This window comes from Mustela lutreola, chromosome 15 (genome assembly GCF_030435805.1).
Source record: "Mustela lutreola isolate mMusLut2 chromosome 15, mMusLut2.pri, whole genome shotgun sequence".
Classification (NCBI taxonomy): domain Eukaryota; kingdom Metazoa; phylum Chordata; class Mammalia; order Carnivora; family Mustelidae; genus Mustela; species Mustela lutreola.
In genome coordinates this window covers 42039482-42055376 of record NC_081304.1, presented here as the reverse complement: position 1 = coordinate 42055376, position 15895 = coordinate 42039482, and the positions used below count along the sequence as shown (strand labels likewise).

The following is a 15895-nucleotide window of genomic DNA, read 5'->3' as shown; positions in this document are numbered from 1 at the left end:
ATGCATGAAGGAAGGGAGGTGGGGAGGGGGACAACAAAGCACAGCTGTTAGGGGCTGCACTCCAGAACCCTGAGACTGGGGTTCATATCGAATCTCTGACATAGGCTTTGTGGCATGAGGCAACCAACGGGCCCTCAAAGCCTCTGTTTTCTCTTCTGTTGGGGGGTACCTGCCATGTCCTGTGGCAAGTGCTTAGGCCAGTGCCCAGCATGTAGCCTCTGCTTAATCAATCAATCACAGGTGTTATGATTTCCTCCTCTGTAAAAGAGGATAATAAACCCCCCTCACAAGGTGTTTCTGAGGATATTACTATTAATGGGTGCTCTGGTAAGTGCTTATTGAATTTTATTTTTTCTTTTCAAGGGGGAACCTCAGGGATTGGAATTACTTGAGTGCAGTTCACTTGTGGTTTTCTGTATTGATTACCCACTAAATGTGGCTTCGGGGAAAGGAGTCTTAAAACCAGAGGCAGTGAAGCACTAACAACCAAGGAAGGCTAATGGGGCCTTTGGGACTGGTCCAAGGCAGAGGCTCCCCCCATCCTTCCTCCCTCAATGCAGTCAGCTAGATGGGTGTCAACCACCCTTGGGGACCAGAGCCTTCCTGGGGAAAAAACCCACATAACTCCAGCCTTGATTGGTTTGGGGGGAACCTCTCATTTTATGAATGAGAAGAAGAAAGCCCAGAGAGGGGACTTGCCCCCAAGTCACACAAATCCCAGCCCAAGCAGGGCCAGGCTTCTGAATCAAGCCTTCAGATTCCAAGCCCAGGGCTCTTTCAGCTAAGTCCTGGTTTGAATTCTGACCCTGCATAAATTTATTTGAGAGCCTTTAGACATATGTTTTATCCAAAACCAAAGACAGCATGCTTCAGGCAAGAGAGGAAGAATGGCTTGTTCAAGGTCATCCAGCAGGTTACGAATGAAAACTTGAGGGCGCCTGGGTGGCTCAGCGGGTTAAGGCACTGCCTTCGGTTCAGGTCATGGTCGCGGGGTCGAGTCCCACTTCGGGCTCTCTGCTCAGCAGGGAGCCTGCTTCCTCTGCCTGCCTCTTTGCCTACTTGTGATTTCTCTCTGTCAAATAAATAAATAAAATCTTAAAAAAAAAAAAAAAGAAGAGAAAACTTGATCAGAGTCGAGTGTTCTGGCCGGGTGAACCTGGTGGACCTGTATGGCCTTCCCAGTTATTTCAGCTTCCTCTGCTTGGTCACTGATTCAAGTACCCCATCAACTAGTCAAGAGCCTTCTTCGTACCATGCAGGCTTGTAAGCATTCGGGATATAGAGTGAACACAGCAAGGTATGACCTCGCGTGGAGCGCAGCTACTCCTCTCTTTATCCCAGAAGGCCGCCTGCCACCTGCTCTGGGCCATTAACCATGATCCTCCAGGTGTCTCTTTGGCCTACCATCCAACCAAGCCCAGTACTCAGCCTCTAAAACACGGCTTCCAGGGCCTGGCCTGGCCTGGCTGGCCTGGCCTCACTGCCCTTGTGGGATCCCTTTCCCCCAGTGCTTTATTTTTTTTTTAACTTTTTTTTTTTTTTTAAGATTTTATTATTTATTTGACAGAGAGAGATCACAAGTAGGCAGAGAGGCAGGCAGAGAGAGAGAGAGAGAGAGAGAGAGAGAGGAGGAAGCAGGCTCCCTGCTGAGCAGAGAGCCGGATGCGGGACTCAATCCCAGGACCCTGAGATCATGACCCGAGCCGAAGGCAGCGGCTTAACCCACTGAGCCACCCAGGCGCCCTTCCCCTGTGCTTTAAACACAAGTCTTCTCCCAACCTTTAGGTGCTGAGGGAACGGGTTCTGTAGTTTGTTTGTTTTAAGAGAGGGAGAGAGCCAGTGAGGAGGGGAGAGGGGAGGGCTGGAGAGAATCTTAAACAGGCTCCACGTCCAGTGTGGAGCCCGATCTCACCACCCTGAGATCATGACCTGAGCCAAAGTCAAGAGTCAGTGTTTACCCAACTGAGCCACGCGGGGAACCCCAGCGGTGTGCTGGCAAATGTTTAACAAATAACTCTCTGGGGGCAAAAACAAAAACCCAAAACCAACCAAACAAAAAACAACCAGCTAACCAAATAAAATCCTGCTTTGTAGTCTTTACCAATTTCCTTTGTGCAAATATTCCCACCAGGGTTGATCTCAGGCTACCAACATGGCCTCACCGGACATGGAGTTGGGGAGGGATGCGAACGGCCATTTCTGGTGTCAGCAGAATCCTGCCCCATCCCCCCACCTCCCCACCCACCCCCTCAGGTCTGAGCCACGGAAGGTGCTGGGAAAGAGCACAAGGTGCTGGGAAAGAGCATGGGCTTTGGAGTCAGAGCGATGGGAGTTCAGAGGCCAGCTTTTTGGATTTCTACAGCAGCGTGGCCAGCGGAAGAAGAATTCTACTGCTCTGAGCCTCCGCTTCATCTGTAAGCAATCGCCGGGGATGCACCTTCCTCATCCCCACTTTTGTCCTCTGCTCGCACAGTCGCCCTGCCTGGGATGCCTTCTCTTCCCCTTACCTAAATTCTTAAGTCTCTTCTCAAGTTCTGCTTCCTTCACGAAGCCTTCCCCGGTTATTCCAGCCCTTAACGTTCTCCCCCTTCTCCACGCTTCTATGGCGAGTGAGAGTTCACCTACGTAGCTTAGCGGCGACACCAACCCCTATATGATCTCGACACGTCTTGTTTCCTTAGCTGCTTCAGGACAAGGGTTCCAGATCAGATGACTGCTGTATCCCTCACTGATTAATAATTAATAATCCACAGATGTGGTATGAACCCATTTCATCCATCCATCCATTCTGCCAGTATTCAGTAAGTTTCTAGTATATGCCAGGCACTGAAGATAGAACGGCATTAATTAAACAACGGGAAGCACTCATACTAATTACAAGGATAAATGCTGCCATTATAGAGCAATTACTATAGAACTAGGCATTCTGCTAAGGACTTGACAGATTTTAGCTCTTTTAATTCTTACAACAATATCCTAGGGAATCCGGGACAATACTTCTCCCACTTCACAGTAGTCAAAACAAAGCTCGAAGCTCGCTGCAGTTACGCAACTTGCCCAAGGCCGGAGCTGGGATTCAAACTCACAGCTTTGTGCCTTTCACGATCCCACTGTGCCTGTCAGCAGGCTCTCTTGCCCCTCTTCCCTCACTGAGGTTATTTATTAAAGCGCTTCCCTCCTTCTCCGACCCTCATGGTCATCCCACAAGGTGAGTAAGACAGGCACGTTATCCCCATTTTCTGCATGAGAACACTGAGGCCCAGAGAGCCTAAGTGACTTGCCAAAGACCAATTACAGACAGAGCTGTGGCTCCTGCCTCGCCGCTGGACCGCGGAGATGGCTGGGGGTGCGAATGAGAAGGAAAGGGAGGAGGACCTTGTCCTCTGGCCATGGGCCAGTACTGGGACCACGGAGGCCAGCACCTACCTTATGCACCCAGTCCTTGCAGTCATAGTCCTGCATACACTTGTCCAGGGCCCCGGCCGACAGCACGAGCACGAAGTTGCGGGCACCCATGACACTCTGGATGAGCTTGTCCTCGAACTTGCCTGCTTCCAGCTTCTCCACATCAATGAAGACACTGAAGCCGTGCAGCTGCAGGTGCACCTTCAGGAGGCTGGGGAGAGGTCCCACATCACTGCCCCGGCCCGACCCCCAGCCCCTGGGCCGCCCACCTGCCCACCCCTTCTCACCTGGCCAGCTGGGAGCCTGAGCTCCGGCGGTAGCTGATGAAGACATCTGGGATGTCCCCACTGGGCTTGCCGCCAGTGCAGGGCAGCGGGGAGTGTAGCATTTCTGAGGCAGACAGACAACCGCTCAGTAAGAGTCCCCCCTGACTCCCCATGGGGTGTCACCTGCTGTCTACTCAGCCTTCTCAGCGCAGCCTGGCCCGGGCCACCTGGCTTGTGCAAAAGAGAGTCACTGAGATAGAGAGCTGGGCCTACAGGAAGGAAGGCTGCTCACTATTGGTGAGTCCCTCTCAGGAGAGAGGCATTGTGTTTAGGGACACGGATCGGCACCTCCAGCCCTGTTCTCCCTCCAGAACTCGACTTGCACGGGCAGCTGCCCACAGACACTACACCCAACACATCCCAAGTCTTCCCCAGGCCCCTGCCTTCCTAGTTCCCACCACAGCCAGAACCTGGGTATCGGCTCCCACCCCTACCTCTCATTCATTCATTCCACGCATATTCACTAAGTACTTACTATGTGCCAGGCACTACCCTTTGGGCTTGCAATACGACAGTGAACAGAACAGATAGACATTCACAACACTTGATTCCAAGCTCTGCATTCTTCCTACTAAACATCCTGGACTCCAGTCCCAGAGCCTTCTCTATGTCCAGGCCCCCAACTCAGCCTTCTCAGTGGTCTCCCCAAATCCACACTTGCCCAGTTCAATCTGTTTGCACAGCAACCGCAGGGGTCCTTCTAAAATCTAAGTCTCAGTGGGTCACTGCATCCACTTAAAAAGGGTGTACGGAGGGGGGCACCTGGGTAGCTCAGTTGGTTAGGTGTCTGCCTTTGGCCGAGGTCACAATTTCCCCTGGATCCCTAACCCTAACCCTAACCCACGCCCTCAACTCAGCCCTCCGGGAAGGTTGCCACAATGCCCGCAGACCGGACCTTCCATGCTCCTTGGCCCTAACCCTAACCCCAGGCTGGGTTATGAGGGGACAACCCGCAGAAGCTTGGCTCCAAAGCCAAACCAGAGGACTCAGCCAGCAACATAGAAGGAAAATGTGCCATTTGGAACTCCAGAAAGGATTCGGAGCAGGAGAAATCTGAATGCAAACCTGAGCCCCCCAGGCACCCCTCCTTGTTTTTAAGAAATGAAATCTTGGGGTTAGGGAATCCTGGGTGGCTCAGTTGGTTAAGCGGCTGCCTTTGGCTCAGGTCACGATCCCAGTATCCTGGGATCAAGTCCCGCATCGGGCTCCTTGCTCAGTGGGGAGCCTGCTTCTCCCTCTGCCTCTGCCTGTGCTCACTCTCTCTGACAAAGAAATAAATAAAATCTTAAAAAAAAAAAAAAAGAAATCTTGGGGTTATACTGAGACCTGCAGTGTGAAAATAATGAAAGCTGATCTGCTTTGGTTGAACTTGTTGAGATGAATGAAAAGAATCCATCTTCATATAATATTCAGTCTCAGTATTCACAGTCAGCCCCTGTCTGTTTATGAAGCAGAAAGACAGAGGTTCAAATCCTAGTTCTGTTACTTAATGGCTCTGGGGTTTGTATTTGGGATTCCCCAAGGGATAACCTTGAGAAATATATTTAAATTCCCTAAAACTTAGTTTCATCATCTTTAAAAAGAACACCCTTGATGGATTATGATGGTAGTTACACATGTATGCATTTTTCAAAACTCTTCAAATTGGACACTTTTAAGCTGTAGCTCTCATTATTAAAAATTTTTAAAAAGTACATTATAGAGGGACGCCTGGGTGGCTCAGTTGGTTAAGCAGCTGCCTTCGGCTCAGGTCATGATCCCAGCGTCCTGGGATCGAGTCCCACATCGGGCTCCTTGCTCGGCAGGGAGCCTGCTTCTCCCTCTGTCTCTGCCTGCCATTCTGTCTGCTTGTGCTCGCTCTCTCCCTCTCTCTCTCTCTGACAAATAAATAAAATCTAAAAAAAAAAAAAAAAAAAAAAAAGTACATTATAGAAAGGCACCTGGGTGGCTCAGTCGGTTAAGTGTCTGACTCTTGATTTTGGCTCAGGTCATGATCTCAGGGTGGTGAGAGTGAGCCCCTAGCCGGGGTCCACACTCAATGGGGAATCTGCTTGAGGATTCTCTCTTTCCCATGCCCCTCACCCCTGCTCTCTGCCTTGCTCTCTCTCTCTCTAAAATGGATAAATAAATCTTAAAAAAAAAAAAAAAAGATGAGTAAGTTCTGGGATGTAATGCACAACATGGTGACAAGTTGATTAAAAGAATTAACACCCAGGAGCATCCCGGTGGCTCAGTTGGTTGAACCTCTGCCTTCGGCTCAATCATGATCCCAGGGTCCTGGGATTGAGCCCCAGGATGGACTCCCTGCTCAACCGTGAGTCTGCTTCTCCCTCTGCTCGCCTCCCTCTTCCGGCTCACTCCCTCTCTTTCAGATAAATAAAATCTTAAAAGATAATAAGTAAATAAAATTAAAATTAATACCCACTGAATAGAATGGATATAGATATTAATAAGATAATATTTAAAACTTTATATATAGTAACTGACAATATTAGCGAAATAGTAAATTAGCAAATTAAAATAAATTAGTAAATTAAAAGGGTTGCTAGAGCCCTAGATTCCATTCTGCCCTCGTGACCTTCCTAAAGCACCTCCAGGCCCGTACTTGGTAAGCTGTTGGCTAATCGCCTAAGCCCCCTGTCTTCCCACCCCTACCCTCTGTAAGCACCCCGGGCTGAGGCTGGACGAGGGCTGGGCTCCCCGGTGGGTAGGCTGACCTCTGGCGGCGGTGAGGATGCGGGCGCGGTGCACGCCCAGGCGGATGCCGCAGTCCTCCAGGAGCTGCTGCTCCGACACGCGGTGCAGCAGGGAGCGGTCAAGGCCGCAGCTGACCAGGCCGTAAGTGTACTGGCGGAAGCGCGGGTCCAGGCTGCCCAGCCAGTCAGCCAGGTTGCTGCGGTCGCACGTAGCGTAGTTGGCGAAAGTCTTGAGCTCCGTGAGCTCCCTGAAGAATCTGCAGCCAGGGGTAGGGGGAGAAGAGGACGCTGAGGTCCTGACCTAGGACTGGCTAGGGGCAGAAGGTGAGGACTGGTGGGCAGGAGGTGCCGTACCTTTTGCGGGTGATGCCGGATTTCATGCCCAGGTCGGTCTGGAGCTCCTCGTCCGTGAGCCGCAGAAGCAGGTCGCCATCTACCTGTTGCTCCTAAGGGAGGGGTCAGACGTAAGAAGAGCGCTCCTCCTCAGCCGTTGGACCCCAAGCATAAGATGCAAAAAAAGACAACCGGAGACGACGATGGGGGAGGCGGATGGGACCCGGATTAGTGTTACCCTGAAAGTGGTGGAGTACAGGCTTCCACCCCCAAAATCATCCCTGGCGCCGCGGGCGCTCGGGCCGCAAGGGGGCGCTGTTGCCTCGTTCAGGGCGCCCCTAGCGGCCGCGCGCCCTTGGGATGCGCTGCTCTACCCGGAAGTTTTCGCAGTAGTGGGAGAAGCCGATCTGCTGCAGCCACGTCTGGACCTCGGCCTCCTTCCAGCTGGCCACGCAGGGCAGGATGGGCCGCGGCACCTCCTCGCCCAGCAGGCGCAACGCGCGCTTGGCCAGCGCCGACGTGGTGCCATTGGTGGAGTAGGAAACCAGGCGTTTCAGGCTCTGGATGGCTCCGATGTCGCTGAATACCTAGGGAGGGGAGGGGAGAGAGTGTCTAGGGTCCCCCAGTTCACCAGCCATCCCCACAAAGATTCCCAGTCCTTCCCCTCGCCTCTTCTCAGCGCTGAAACTCCCATCATCTGCCCTAGCCCTGCATTCATCCTATAGATCACCTAGTTCCGTTCATTCCCTTTCCTGAAACTCTCTCGACTCTCCCCCTCATGTCTCCCCTCTAACAGCTTCCATCTCCCTGGGATAAAGGCTGAGCTCTCAGTACGAATGCCAGGCATGTTCCCTGCTTAAAACCCTCGGTCTTGCCTTCAAGGCCAGTAACTGGTCTCTCATCCTTCTGCTTGCTTCACTTAACTCTAATGTGTACTTCAAGTCCCAGTTGAATGTCACTTCCTCTGGGAAGCCTTCCCAGATGCTCTCTAACTCCTGTCCCCACTCCCACTCCTCACCCACCTTGGTCTTGCCCTGCAAGCTCTTGATGGCAGCCTCGGCACAGAGATAGAAAGCTCCAATGCACTGCGCTTCCAAGCGCGACGAGTCCAGTAGCGGCACGAGGCGCTGCAGATCATCGGGCCCGCGACCCTGGCTTGTATCGCTGGCATCCACAAGACAGCGGGCGAAGCGGCCGGGGTCCAGCGACGCCACAAGCGGCTCCACGAGCGCCAGCGTGCCAGAGCGCTCCACCTCGCGCTCCACCTCCTTGTTGGTGGCCAGCACGGCCACCGCGAGGCAGGCGTGCAGCCGCAGCAGCTCGTCCTCTTTGGAGAAGGCGAGCGGGAAGAGCCACTCGGCCGCGCGCTTCTCCACCATGCGCCGCTGCGCCGCCTGGCCCCCGTGCAGCGCGCAGTTGCCCAGCGCCAGCGCGCAGTGGCGGAGCAGCGCCGGGTCCGTGCGGCGGCACCAGTACAGCACAGCGTCCAGGCCACCAGCCGCCACCAGCCGCTGGCACGTCTCCTCCGAGTGCTTGAACATGTGCTCCAAGATGCCGGCCACGCTCCGCGCCAGCTCCACCGGCTCCCGCTCTTTTGCCAAGTTCAGGATCACGCCCAACCCGATGCGCGCCACGCGGTCCCTGGCGAAACAAAGTGGGACAAGGGATGATGGAATGGCGGTACCACCGGTGAAGGCCGGCCATTTAACCTCTCCGGTCATTTAACCTCTCTGGCCTCATTGGTGTCATATAGAACGTGAGGGAGAGCATTAACCTCCCTGCTTCCCCCTTCCACCTGCCCTGCAAGGACAGATTCCTCCCATTACGATTATAAGGGTGCTCCATCCTGGCCACACCCAACTCCTCCCTTAACGCTGCCTCCTGCCCTGCAGTGTGTGTGGTTAAGAACCCTAACTCTGGAGAAGATCCCTTGGGAGCTGGTGGGTTTTTGTTTGTTTGTTTGTTTGTTGGGTTTTGTTTTTTTGTTGTTTGTTTGTTTGTTTGTTTTGGGGTGTGGTTTTTGTTGTTGTTGTTGTTGTTTTTTGGTCTAGAAATGTGTGGGACCTTGAGTGCCTTCCTTTATTCAACTTCTGTTCCTAAATAAGGAACTTCATCTCATAAATAAGATAAAAGGAGTACCCACCCCACAGGGTCATTATGAGTACCAGTGTGGAAAATCCATGTAAAGTGCTTCCCACATTGGGGCGCCTGGGTGGCTCAGTGGGTTAAAGCCTCTGCCTTCAGCTCAGGTCATGATCCCAGGATCCTGGGATCGAGCCCCGCGTCGGGCTCTCTGCTTGGCAGGGAGTCTGCTTCCTCCTCTCTCTGCCTGCCTCTCTGCCTATTGTGATCTCTGTCTGTCAAATGAATAAATAAAATCTTAAAAAAACAAACAAACAAACAAACAAAAAAGTGCTTCCCACAGGGGAAGCCTGCCATCGGGAAGACTTACTAAGTGTTAACTTCTTATCATCATTTGAAGCATCACTCTAAGTACACCCCTCTTTGCCTTGCCCTCAAACCTCTCACTTCATGTGGTGTGACTGGGGTGTATTTATCCATCTACTCAACAGATGTTTATTGAGGAACTACTGTGTGTCAGGCATTATGCTAGGGACTGAAGCTGAGCAGGGCCTAAGAGAGCCTGGAACTTATATACAGCTAATATGGAGACAAACAATAAGCAAGGGAACAATGAGTGAACAGGACAAGAGTGAGATGGCTATTATGCTAGCAAATGCAGGTGATGTAATGGACAGTGGAGGAGGACAGTGGGCGGCAGAGGAGGTGAAATCTAAGAGTGCAATATCCAGAGACTCCTGTCTGCAGGTGTCTGGGAGAAGAATGTAACAGGCAGAATGAACAGCAAGGACAAAAGCCCTGAGGGCTGGTGAGCTTGGCATGTTTGAGTAATAGAAAGAAGGCCAGAGATATTTGCAATATTTAAAACCTATAAGGAAAAATATAAAAGCAACAAGATTTCATATATAGAAGATATGAATAGTCAAGTCAACAAGAAGAAGACAGTAAATTCAATAGGGAATGGCGAAGGATATAAATGGCAATTTACAAAAGAGGAAATCCACAATGTTAACAAGCAAATTAAGAGATGCTCTAACTCATTAGTAATTAGAGAAGTGAAGATTAAATCAGCTATCACTTTACACCTATTGGATAGGCAAAAAGCAGAAGCTGGGTAACAGAAAAGGTTGGCAGTGTGAGGGGCCATGAACTACCCTGAAGCTCTCTGGGTAGAGGTGCTTGCTGGGGCGGTCAATTTGGAAAGCAGGCTGGGATGCGTGGGGCTCTTGAGTTTATATCCCTAAGAATTGTCACAGATTGGGCGCCTGGGTGGCTCAGTTGGTTGGGCGACTGCTTTCAGCTCATGTCATGATCCTAGAGTCCCGGGATCGAGTCCCGCATCGGGCTCCCAGCTCCACGGGGAGTCTCCTTCTCTCTCTGACCTTCTCCTCGCTCATACTCTCTCTCACTGTCTCTCTCTCAAATAAATAAATAAAATATTTTTTTTAAAAAAAGGAATTGTCACAGATCCATAAAAGAATGTGGAAAAGGCTGCAGGGTTGTTTGTGAGGGGGGAAGATAGTGGCATTCTGGTGTCGAGCCTGGGACAGTGGAGAGGTAACATGGCAGTTACCCACTCTGGAAGGCTATGGAGCAGTTACAAGGGACTGAACAGATGATACCATAGCACATGAAGGAAGGATCTTAAAAACGTACTACTGGGGCACCTGGGTGATTCAGTGGGCTAAGTCTCTGCCTTTGGCTCAGGTCATGATCTCAGAGTCCTGGGATCGAGCCCCGCATTGGGCTCTCTGCTCGGCGGGGAGCCTACTCCCCACCCCCCGTCTCTGCCTGCCTCTCTGCCTACTTGTGATCTCTCTCTGCGTCAAATAAATAAATAAAAATCTTTAAAAAATACTACTGAGTGAATAAAAATATGAACTGGAATGTGCTATATAACAGCACCATTTGTATAAATTTTTTAAAAGATTATATTTATTTGACAGAGAGAAAGCACAAGCTGCAGAGGGAGAGAGAGACGCAGACCCCCCCCCCCCCCGCCCCAGAGCAAGGAGCTCAATGAGGGACTTGATCCCAGGACCCTGGGATCATGATCTGAGCCAAAGGCAGACACTTAACCAACTGAGACACCCAGGCATCCCTGCATTTGTGTAAATTAAAAATACATGCACACAAAACAAGAATAAAGTTCCTACCGGGACACAGATATAAAGACACACATTAAGTATATTGGTTGGGTGCCTAGGGTATTAATTGGGGAAGATGGTGGGACATTCATGAAGAGGAGAAGGGGAGATTGTGGACATTGTATTATAGGCGCAGATGTATGCAAAGGCTTGGGTGGTATCTGAGAGCTGGTGCATTTGGGGATCTGCCCCCACCTCAGCCACATGGAAGTGAAGCCATTTCTAGTGGCTGAGGTGGAAAATTCAAAGGGGGAGAGCAGGGAAAGGGTCCTGGGTTCCTTCTGAGCCTTCTCCAGGCATTTGTACTTTATTTCGATGGCAAATGAGGAGCCATTGAAAGGCTTCAGGAAGGGGAGTAACCTGCTCTTACATGGGTTTTAGGAAACTGACTGCTCTAGGGAGGAAATGTCCAAGGGAGGGAGCGTGGATGCCAGCACAGCAGGCAGGAAAGCTGGCACACTCTAGGCAGAGGTGAAAGTTTTCTATCTCCCTGACCTCCACAAATGATGTCCTCCACAACTGACATTACCCCTAAAGACTTAAGAGACTCAGCCAGGCAGGGAGTCCCTGCCCAGTGAGCATCACAGTGACGTTTGTGACTTTGTGTCCACTGTAGGTCCCAGCTGAGCCCATAACATGGCACAACAACTTTTCTGAGTTGATCACTGAGCTTCCCTAAAGTCCAAAAGAACAGGTGGGTTCCAATCATTCACTTGTTCCTTTTACCAAGGAGAAAGCCAAAGTTCAGGAAGTTACATGTCATGCTTAGAGTTACACAGCTGGTGAGAGGCATAGGTGGGGTCCAAACCTGCATCTGTCTTCCATCCAAGGTTAAGATCCTTCATCTATACTTTGTGCTTCCAGAACTATCTGGCCACATAAACTCTGAGAATATCAGAACCAAGAGATGTGTTTAAGCAATAATCTAATCCAACACTCTCATTTCCTGAGGACGAGTGAAGGGAAGGGCTTGCTCAGGAATATTAATGCAGAGAGGACTTTATTCTTTTTTTGCTTTGTTTTGTTTTTTAAATTTTTTATTATTTAAACATTTTTTTTATTTATTTGAGAGAGAGAGAACGAGGGAGAAACAGATTCCTGAAGAGCAGGGAGCCCAACCTGGGACTCGATCCCAGGACCCTGGTATCATGACCTGAGCTGAAGGCAGACACTTAACTAACTGAGCCATCCAGGCACCCCATTTTTAATTTTTGTTAAGAGGACTTTATTCTGAATCTGTTGACCCCCCAGCCCTCCCCTTTCCCTATGCCCTTGGCACCTTCACAGAACTTGGACTATGTCCTTGTAATGAGAACTATACACTCAGCTCCCAGCTTCTTCAGCCTGAGAGGCTGTGGGTCTGGGCTCAAATTCCAGCTTCAAAGGAGGGGTGAATTCATACACATACACGTACCAGCATGTATATATAATATACATATATGTGTAAATCCTTGTACGTATATAATTGTTCTGGGAGGACATACCGTGCAAGAAACCTGTTTTGCAGGGCACCTAAGTGGTTCAGTGGGTTAAGGCCTCTGTCTTCAACTCAGGTCATGATCCTAGGGCCCTGGGATAGAGCCCCGAATCAGGCTCTCTGCTCAGCGGGGAGCCTGCTTCCCCTCCCCTCTTTGTCTGCCTCTCTGCCTATTTGTGATCTCTGTCAAATAAATAAATGAAATATTAAAACAACAACAACAACTTGTTTTTCTGGCTTGCATCAGGAAGGGGGTCTGGGTAGAAAGAAAAGTTCTTAAGTGTGGGACTTTTTTGTACCTTTGCACTTTTTGAATTTATATGCAATAGCTTTCTGTTTTGTTTTACCTTTTTTTTTTTTTAAGATTTTTACTTATTTATTTGTTAGAGAGAAAGAGAGCGTGCAAACGCAGGCAGACTGGCAGGCAGAGAGAGAAGCAGCCTCCCCGCTGAGCAGGGAGCCCGATGTGGGACTGGATCCCAGGCCCCCAGGGCCATGGCCCGAGCCGAAGGCAGCGGCTTAACCGGCTGAGCCACCCAGGCGTCCCTTGTTTTACTTTTTAAACATGTCTCCTCCACTTACTAACTATGTATTTTGGGGAAATTCATTCATTCAACCAGAGTTAAACCATTTAACCTAATTTTGGTCTCCTGATGGGGCTGGACTATAAATTTCAAAGGCTAGCAGTCACATGGGGCCCTCACTGGTGTCATGGGATCAAGTTCAGAGGGTCCTACCCTGTTGGATTTCTCTTGACATTTGGGGGTGCGGGACGCTGTGATCTAGGCTCCTGGTCAACAGGTGTAGCAGCGCTCTGGGAAGAAGGGAATGGGAAAAGGAGCGGTGCACTGATTGAGGGACTTCCTTTATGAGGAGGTTGGCTGATGAAGGGCAAGATTTCATCAACACAAATTCTCAGTGTGTCACCTCCCTTCTCTCCTTCCAGCCTCCACCCAAAGTAGACTAAAAGTTGAGGAGATTTCTGCCTCTCTTTGGGGAAAAAAATCCGACAGCCAAGGGGCTTGCTGGGCTCTGTCCTTGGTGCTGAAGTGCTGTCAGGACCAGTCAGATCAGGGACAATGGTGAGTGTGACTCCTCCCTTCAGTAATTCTGTAAGAGGTGAGTGTTGTTATTTTCAACCTTGAAAAAAAATATCAGTGAAGTTTGCCTCTTGCCGCCCTCCTCTTCCTAGGGTGTTGGCTGCACCGCTTCTCCAAGGGTTCTAATTATAGCTGCCACACCCCACATACCAGGCTACCAGGTACGCCGTCATCCTGTGCCCCACCACATCCAGGGAGCACCCACTCCGTTTGCTAGTCCTCCAAATGTACTGATGGTTGATGGTAGATGGGAAATTAGTGACTTTCTGAATAAGCAGAACCCTAACTTGCTCTCCCAACTTAAATTGCTCCATTCATGTATTTCTGATGGTTGTTCTCATTTCCATCATCCACAGGTTATGTTTAATTTTTTTAAATGGTAAGGAAAGCATCCCTAACTCATCACACATCACAAAACTGCATGAATTGAAAGTGACCCTTCCCAAACCCTTCTAAATCTGAGGAGCCTGAGAATTCAGCACATGACTACTGAGTGACAGTTTGATTTGCTCTGGCATAGAAGGGGAGAGAAAATGAGTGCAAGAGTCCTCATATTCTGGGGGAGATCTCAAGAGGCAGGCAAGAGAGGGGCTTCCAGGCCCCACTTGGACAACCCCTACTGTATCTCGACCCAATGTGGGGAAGGGACGGAGAACACACACTCTGGCCCCTGCCTCGCTCCTCACCTGTTTCCTCTTCTCTCACCCACTGATCCCACTAGAAACCCTTCTGTTCCCCATGAGCAGCCGCAGGATGAGATCATGTCTGGCTTGTTATGTGGGCCAAAATGAAGAAGGAGGAAGCAGAAGGTGGATTGGGGGTGGCCTAAAGGAGGCAAGTAACCCTCAGATCAGCACTCATTTCAGTAATCCTACCCCATTTCTTGAGCAGTGTGTTCTCCTCCTTTCAGTGGCAGTGAGAAGGTAGCCTAGAAGGGCACTTGTGCCTGTGGGGAGGAGGTCTGTGAGTTTAGGGTCTCAGCTCCACCCTCAGAACCAGGGACAAATTCCTGTCCTGCTATACTCTATTCTTCCTCTCCCTGTCTCATTCCTCACCCCACCAGTCCCAGGAGAATCCTGGCTGAACCATCAGTTCACTGTGTTGTGACTCCCTGACAGGCATGAAACTTTCCCAAGCCTCATTTGTAAAACGGACACGCTCATCCCCAACAGACGGGTAGTACAGGGGTTTGGTGAGGTGAGGCGGGAAAAGGCACAGGGCGATTCACACGAGAGACCCAGGCCGCGGACCGCCCTTGTCACCCCACAGCACCCCGCGCTCTACCTTCCAGCCCGCGAGCACCCTCACCGGTTCTCAGCCACCAGGATCTGCTCCAGCAGGCGGGCGGCCTGCACGCGCGTCTCCAGCTCCGGCGCCTGCAGCAGTCGCAGCAGCAGGTCGAGGCCGCCGTCCAGGCGGATGGCGTCGCACAGACCCTGGGCTACCTCACGGCCCACGGCCGGAAGCAGCCAGGCCTCCTCCACCAGCTGGAAGACCTCCGCCAGGCCGGCGCCCACGGCCCGCGCGCCCCCCGCCTGCTTCAGCGCCGACAGCGCCTGCTGCAGCTCGGGCAGCGCGCGCTCCAGGGCACCCTGCACCTCAGTGCCCGCCCCGGGCGACACCTCGCGGGGCCCGCGGCCGCCCGCGGTCCACCATGGGCCCGCGCCGCCGCCCCCGTTGGGCCCCGGCACCGCTAGCCGATCGCCGCCTGGCCGTGTGCCCGACATGGTGAAGAAGCGGCACAGCTTGTAGGCAGAGAGGAGCAGCGTCAGGACCATGGGCGCGGGGCTGCGGGGGACATCCCCGGTCCGAAAGGGCGGAGCGACTCGGGACTTGGGGATAAGGGGGACAGGAGACGGATCCAGGGAAAAGAAGGTGCAGGAGGGAGGGATGGACAGAAGGCTACCTACCAGGCAAAGGCGCTGGCCAGAAGTCTGGGGGAGGGAAAAGGGCAGGAACTGGGACCGAGCTTTTGGGTGAAGGGGTGCGGGCCCGGATGCAAGGGGTGAGCGGGAGGAGCGAGAGGGGAGCGAGGGATGGATCCGGACGCCGGCGGATCCAGGAGGCAGCAAGAGGAACAAAGGGGGGCTCCGGCTGGGAGATGCTCTGCAGCGGCCCCGCCCCTGAGAAGTCACAGTCGCGGAGCTGACACCCCGCCTCTCTGTCACGTGGGACTCCTCCCCTGCGGCCTACGTAGCCTCACACCCAGGCTTCCCCCAGCCACCTCCACACGGTAGCTGAGGGGTGGGGTGGCGACTAGGGCGAGAGGGTGCAGAGCGGGAGGGCTGCCTCGGTTTCCCCGCAAATCCCGCGACACTGCAACGTGAAG

The 15895-nt window shown here is 51.9% G+C and overlaps 1 protein-coding gene across 7 annotated transcripts in view; it reads right to left on the bottom strand.

Annotated features, from left to right (window-relative positions):
• Positions 1 to 15895, bottom strand: part of SARM1 (sterile alpha and TIR motif containing 1) — a 23293-nt gene extending 7398 nt beyond the window's left edge. Inside the window, exons 1-7 of one of the 7 annotated variants that reach the window (XR_009347824.1) lie at positions 14875 to 15895; positions 7783 to 8401; positions 7135 to 7347; positions 6782 to 6873; positions 6449 to 6684; positions 3693 to 3898; positions 3427 to 3606 (exon numbers count right to left, since the gene is read on the bottom strand). Coding sequence is in view for 5 of the 7 variants with exons in the window: in XM_059147595.1 (XP_059003578.1) it covers positions 3427 to 3606; positions 3693 to 3898; positions 6449 to 6684; positions 6782 to 6873; positions 7135 to 7347; positions 7783 to 8401; positions 14875 to 15344 (2016 nt within the window). In the remaining 2 variants the exon portion in view is untranslated. Of the gene's footprint in view, positions 1 to 3422; positions 3617 to 3692; positions 3899 to 6448; positions 6685 to 6781; positions 6874 to 7134; positions 7348 to 7782; positions 8402 to 14874 lie in introns of those variants that run through there. The other 6 variants (XR_009347825.1, XM_059147597.1, XM_059147595.1 and 3 more) reach the window with 6 other exon arrangements.